The sequence below is a fragment of the Acanthopagrus latus genome, chromosome 6 (genome assembly GCF_904848185.1).
Source record: "Acanthopagrus latus isolate v.2019 chromosome 6, fAcaLat1.1, whole genome shotgun sequence".
Taxonomy (NCBI): Eukaryota; Metazoa; Chordata; class Actinopteri; order Spariformes; family Sparidae; genus Acanthopagrus; species Acanthopagrus latus.
This window is the reverse complement of record NC_051044.1, coordinates 22,614,549-22,621,034: the sequence shown is the minus strand read 5'-3', so window position 1 is coordinate 22,621,034 and position 6,486 is coordinate 22,614,549. Positions and strand designations below refer to the sequence as shown.

Here is a 6,486-nt window from a genome sequence, read left to right as displayed (position 1 = left end):
GCGATTGTTTGTTATCGAGCTTGACAATTTTTTCAAGCCACTTGTGACAAAAGTCATGACAATCCTGACAAAGACAAATTCAGCGTTTATCGCAACTGTTTTTATCCCATCCAGGAAATAGTCTTATATCCTCGTTCCATACCTGTTGGTCTTAGTTTTGGTTCCAGTGCTGTCAGTGAGTTCAGCATTAATATTGCTTATTTTCAATACTTGGATCATGATTAAAGGGCTACTTTTATGCACTTAGCCTTACGCTTCTTTTTTCGTTGCCTGTGGTGGGAACGTTGTGACTGGGTTGGTCCACCTCTCCTGAATGAATGTAGAGGACACACTGCTCCCATCCCTGCTTCTTAATGTGCAGAGGTATACGACAAAGTGCTCATAATCTAATCTACATCTATCAGTTCTTGTTCAAGAGTTACTGCGTACAGAAGAATGTTTCTGTATGAAATGATCCAACACGCTGCATAAGTGAATGCTGCATGTTGAGATCTGATTGTCACACGGCCAGAGTAAAAGATTAAAGAGTTTGCTGATAATGTGAGATGCACATTAAGTGCTCCACTGTGACACATGACACGTAAGGAGTCATAAATCTTCTTACAAAAGGAAGTATCGTTAGCAGGAATCTCTGATCTGTTCTTTTGGTATTTACATGGTACACAGATTACATTAGAGGTGCAATAAAAAAAAATAAATTAATCTGTGTATTTCTATGCAGAGATATCTACTGAAGTTAGCATGCTAACAGGCTAGCGCCGGCCTATTTTAGCCATGTAAACACCAACAACTCCCCAGTGCCCTGATCTCCTAGTCTGGGCTGCTAGATGCATAACTGAGCTAACTAGCTACTGACAGCCAGAGTTAGCAGCAGTTGACGGTTACTCTAGTGATTTGCTGGCCCCTATTTTGAGTGTGATTTCGACAGGTCCCCCGTTCATACTGCACCTTTAAACAAAATCCAGTCTTACCCTAGATGTTCAACTCAGGAAACGCCGACAGAATCTCTTCTGAGCTCAAATCCATCATAAAACATAGAAAATACTTTTACAGTACCATAATATGGAATATGTCGCTGTCTACATTAAAGAGCTGCTGCAGCCATGTAACAGCAGCAGGACTCTGAGGTGCTGATCAAGGTTTGTTGATTGTTCCTCGCTCCAGGCTCAAGACTAAAGGAGGCTGTGCGTTTGAGGTTGGCGCTCCCACGCTTTGGAGCCTCTCTCCATTTTGACTTCTGATCTGTGGACGCTGTTGACACTTATTAAAATCAACTCAAGGCCTTGTCTAATTTGATATTGTTTATTTGTCCTTGTTTTTAGCTGGCTGTCTGCTTTTAATGTCTGCTGCTCTCTCTCGTTTTTGCTTTCAACTCCTTTTTTTCTTCTGTGAAGCACTTTGTGATGCCTGCTTTTGAAAGGTGCTATATAAATAGACTTATTATTATTCAAGGAATTCTGAGGTTTTCCTCATAATGGAGAAGATGACTCACCCAGGCTCTCAGACAGCTGAGGAAACTCGTAGATGTGCTCACAGGTGTTTCGGCTGTTTGGGATACAGAAGCCAAAGTCAAAGTCGAAGCTCTTCAGCAAGGTGTCACGGAAGTAGTGCCTCTCGATCATGCGGAAGTTGTTCAGAGGCCTGTTTCCAACCGTGAATTCCACCCTGATTGGGTAACACAGACAGAAGGGAGATGATTTAGAGTTAGGTCGGTTCTTGCGTAATTGCACTGACACACAGCTCTGGATCACATACGTGTCTAGCTGGACGAAACTATGCTGCAATTGTTTTCACTGTTTGCGTACGGAACAGCTGAGCGCGTCCTAGGTGTGTGTGTCTTGTGTGAGTCACTCACGTAGCTCCCACGGTCCTCAGTCTCAGGAAGGCCGGAGTGAACTGGTAGCGTACGAATCGACCTGCGCTGGCGTCCGCCTCTCTGTTCTCCTCGTCGTCCTCTGAAGCACAAATCATGAGACCAAGACGTTTGAAATAATACACCCCAAGGACCATTTGATTCAAAATAACCAGCGATGGAACCTGACAACGTGCTTGGAGGCAACCATTTTGAGCTAATAATGAGGAGTCAGTAGGGTCAGTACAGTCATTTTTAAGTGCTCACAAGCGAGAAACTTTACAGTCAGCTGCTGCGTTTGCATCACAGAACAAACAGTACAAGGAGTGGGCTGATGCAAATTACCTGCATGTGGGGGTTTGGCAATCTCAAACAGGACAGTGCTGGTTTCCAGGTCTCTGATCTTAAAGCGTACAAAGTCGATGTTGTAAATGTTGTCCTCAGGTTTACAGAGGTACCCTGCAACAAAGAGAGACAGGCGCTACAAATGTCGAAGTGATTGAGGCGAATATGTACAACAGGACTGCAAATAACAAGCTTTTCCATTGTTGATTAATCTGGTGAATATGTTCTTGATTCATTGATCAGTTGTTCGCTCTAGTTTGTGGGATTTTCTCAATTTTACTTGTACTTCTTTTTCAATTACCAAAATGGTTGGCGAGTAATTAAATAGTTGACAACTAACTGATCAATTGTCATCATTGTTATAGCTGTAATGTAGAAAACAGGCTGCTTTGGAAGGGGCCTTGCAAAAATCCTGTTGTTTATTTAACACACACATATTTTGCTAATTCACAGACATGAATATATACACTTACTGTAGATATATTTACTGTTTCTAACCATAAAATAAGATAAGGCTCTTATGATCGCTGTGTTACAGCGTCATTACGGAGTTGTACAGGCCAACAGGCACGCATAAAACAAGAATATGACACTTTAGTGACAGACAAACACCTGATTACGACCTCACAAATTCAAATCTAATCTCTCAGGTGAAATTTCCTTTTAGATTTCATATGTTGCCTCAACAGCTGTTAGCGTAGGCTACAGCTCTGCTGAGAATCTGCCTTGTTGTCAGTATTTTTCTATTCAGCTGAGACCATACAGAGGGTCTGCCTGAGATTTCACAGTAGTGCCTTGTGATGTCATCTGTATCTCACATCTTTAAGAATTTGATGTCATGGTGGGATCTTAGTGCACTTAAAGTGACACCACAGATAACCTCTTCTTATCAAATCCCCAGTGTTTATTTAGCTGCTTAAAAATAGAATCTGTGCTTCCCGTGAGTGAAAACGGTCGTCTAATGACGTCTGACAACTGCTTGTTGTGTCACATGTTTATCATTTTAAGATCACTATCACAGATGTGATATCATATCTGTATTTCCAAATGACAGTCACGTGATACTACTAAAACTGGACGTCACCCGCTCTACTTTTTTATGTAATGTCCACATCTAATGTGTTCTGTTGTGTTCACGCAGCCTACTTAATGCAGCGCAGGTAGCCCACAAAGCACCCCGCGTCCACGTAAACAACAGACGTTATTGGAAAAAGCGGACAGCCTCAAACCTCTCGTGGCCACCCGCAGTCCGAGCACATCCTCCGGAGTGATGTGGCCGCTCTGTGTCCGCAGGTCCTCCTCCGTGACGGGCCTGCTGTCCACCTGGCTCCTCCGCGACTTGAGCCTCTTCAGAACCCCTCCGCCAGGCTTGCGGTCCCGCGGAGGAGCCGCAGTGCTGTGCCCGCCGCCAGAGACATTTTCAGCAACAGGCGCGTCGCTGCGGGCTTTGGCTCCGCTCATCGTCTCTCACGCTCTCTCCGGTTGCCCCTCTGTTCCGGCGGCTCTCCTCCGTCTCCTCCTCCTCCTCCTCTGATAAACGCTGGAGGAAGAAGATGGCGTCGTGGATGTCGAGTGTCGGCAGAAGTGTCGGTGAGCGGTCAAGCTCTTGTTTTTGTAAGCACATGCTGTACAGTTGCCATGACAACTCGTCCTGTGAGGAGGGTGTGAAGTGGTTTCTCGAGACGTCCACCAGGGGGCGCTGGACCCCCTGGAAATACATACATCCAAACGTATTCAAACTACTGTAGTACTAATGCTACTGCAGCTACTGATAATAAGACAGACTGCAATATAGTAGTGATAATAAAACACGTTAGCCTTTGACATTGTTATGTTAAATATGCAGTTGTCAGTGGTGAGGAAGTGTCCAGATTATTAGCCTTTTTTTAATTATTATTCATTTGTAGCAATAACACACTATAGTTCATTCATTCATTAATCTTTATTTGTAAAGGGATCATGTACAATCTTAAATTTAAATGTTGCCATTTGATGCATTGAACCAGAGTAAGGTGAGAGTGGATTTACATCTACCAGTCCCCTGGCAGCTCGTAATTAAAACTTCACATAAGTATAGAACATCACTGAAAGAAAGGAAGGAAGTGTAGCAAACATAGCCTAGTAACACAGATCAGTACATCACAAGCACAAAATACACACACACACACACACACACACAATGTTATTCAAGTTAAACGCAGTAAAAATACTGTCATTGTAGACATTACAATAAATATTTATAAAGTGTAAATCAGTATGATGTAGTCTAAAATAACACACAGCACCTTTCACACAAGAAATGCATCTCAAAGTGCTCAAAGTCTGTGAGTATAATTAGGTGAATGTCCTTGAAGTGTTACATTTACAGCAAAGAATGCCCACATGACAGGTGTACTGGTACATATTACATCATTAGATCATTGTGATTTATTACACATAAAGCCAGGATTTTACTGTTGTAGTTGGTGGCTCTGATATGTAATTATTTTCGTACAAGACTGCACATGAAGATTATTTTCCTCATGGATTAAACGGGTGATTATTTTCTCCAGTAACTCACGAATTGTTTGGTCTGTAGCAGTTCTAACAATAGCGAAAAATGCAATTATCCAGAGCCCAAAGTGACATCTTCATCTCCGACGGTTAAATGTGCACACTGTAGTTTTTTGGGAAAAAAATTGTCATCAGAAGAGAAACATTTTCATCGAGCCTGATGAAACAAGCTCTCCTTATTTTCATGACTGAATAAACAAACTGATTTTAAAGGACAACACAGTGTCATACTGTTTTACTTTGTTTATATGTGGCAGACCCTGCCACCTTTCCAGCTTCAGACAGTATTCTTGGACCTTATTTTCCTCTGAGAACAGCTTGTTCATTCAGTTATGTAAAACTAATATTTCTGAGTAATATTGTAAATATTAAAATCGCATATTAAACGCATATTAAAAGCTAAATTTATTTTCCAAAACTACAAGGTGCTGCTCTAAAAAAATCCAAATTATCATCAAATGAATCAAAAACAATGTTTGAAAGGAAACGCAGCAAATATTCACACTCTTGTTGGCCAATTAACTTTTAATTAACAATTATCCAAATAATTTTCATTAAAAGATATTTCTCTGTCAATCGAGTAACAGATTGATCTACTTATGAATCAACTGTGCTTATCAACCCTATATTGTTGGGTGTAGTTTCAATTACACCAATCTTACATTTCACATCCTCTTTCTAGCCTAACTCCACATGCATCTTTATCAATATGAGAAAAATGTATTTCTCTAACTGGCAGAAAGCCAAATATCATTTCACTTCACTGGGTGGTGTTTCTCTGCTTTGATGCGCAGGAAACGCAAATGACCGCAATAAAGTTCCAGGAGTCATGCAAATTGGTGTTTATTGTGTGTGAGAGAAAGAGAGAGAGAGAGAGAGAGAGAGAGAGAGAGAGAGAGAGAGAGAGAGAGCTGCTGGTCACGTCCTGCTGTGAAGATGCCCCAGGTAGCCTCAGCACTCAGCATCAAGCAGTGAGAGCTGCGTGCGTCCCATTCCTTCTCACTGTGTGTGAGGTGGGTCCTTGCCTCAGCCAGAACCTGTTGATCCAGTCAATTGAACAGAGGACCTTAGTCAAGTTGGCCTGAATTTATAGAGCATTTCCGGTGAGGCATGTCAAAGTAAAGGAGCCTAATCTAGAACTATTTCTTCTTCCATCGCAAAACAATTTGAGTCACTTCAGCCCATTCATTAATTATTTAGTTTGTTGTTGAATTCTCTGTCTTATACATTTGTTTTTCAACTGATTGCTCACCTTGAATACATTTTTCTAGGGTAAGGGTTTATCCTTAATCCCCAGGCCCCAGAGGCTTGATCAGTTAGACACTTGTTACACTACCTAAGTCTCACTGAAAGCTTTCTAAAAGTCATACCAAATCGTAGGCTTCAGTGACTCAAGAAACAATCTTGTAAATCATTTAAGTTATATGTGTATCCCCCCAGGAAGATCTTACTAATATCACCTGGTCAGTCTAAGGCAAAAAAGGCAAAGCCAAAAAGCTTCACAGGAGACACTGCTCTAATATCTCGAATATGGTTTCACATGTACACATTTTCAGATTTCAATTTTAAGACCCAAAATGACCAGACACTTAATATTTAGGGGGAAGGGTGGTGGCCCCTTGGATGCCTTTTAAGTGCCCATCGGCAAAAAAGAAAAACCAACAGAAAAATCAACAACAAAGAGAATAGCTACTAGAGTAGCAGTCCAGTGGTGAAAAGTTGCTGTAAAAACATCT

The 6,486-nt window shown here is 41.5% G+C and overlaps 1 protein-coding gene across 1 annotated transcript in view; it reads right to left on the bottom strand.

Moving 5' to 3' along the window:
• Positions 1-3,890, bottom strand: part of LOC119021091 (protein unc-119 homolog B-like) — a 6,190-nt gene extending 2,300 nt beyond the window's left edge. Inside the window, exons 1-4 of the mRNA XM_037101081.1 lie at positions 3,427-3,890; positions 2,198-2,311; positions 1,856-1,955; positions 1,493-1,665 (exon numbers count right to left, since the gene is read on the bottom strand). Coding sequence (XP_036956976.1) covers positions 1,493-1,665; positions 1,856-1,955; positions 2,198-2,311; positions 3,427-3,658 — 619 coding nt within the window. The 5' untranslated portion in view covers positions 3,659-3,890. The remainder of the gene's footprint in view (positions 1-1,492; positions 1,666-1,855; positions 1,956-2,197; positions 2,312-3,426) is intronic.
• Positions 3,891-6,486: the final 2,596 nt, after the last annotated feature.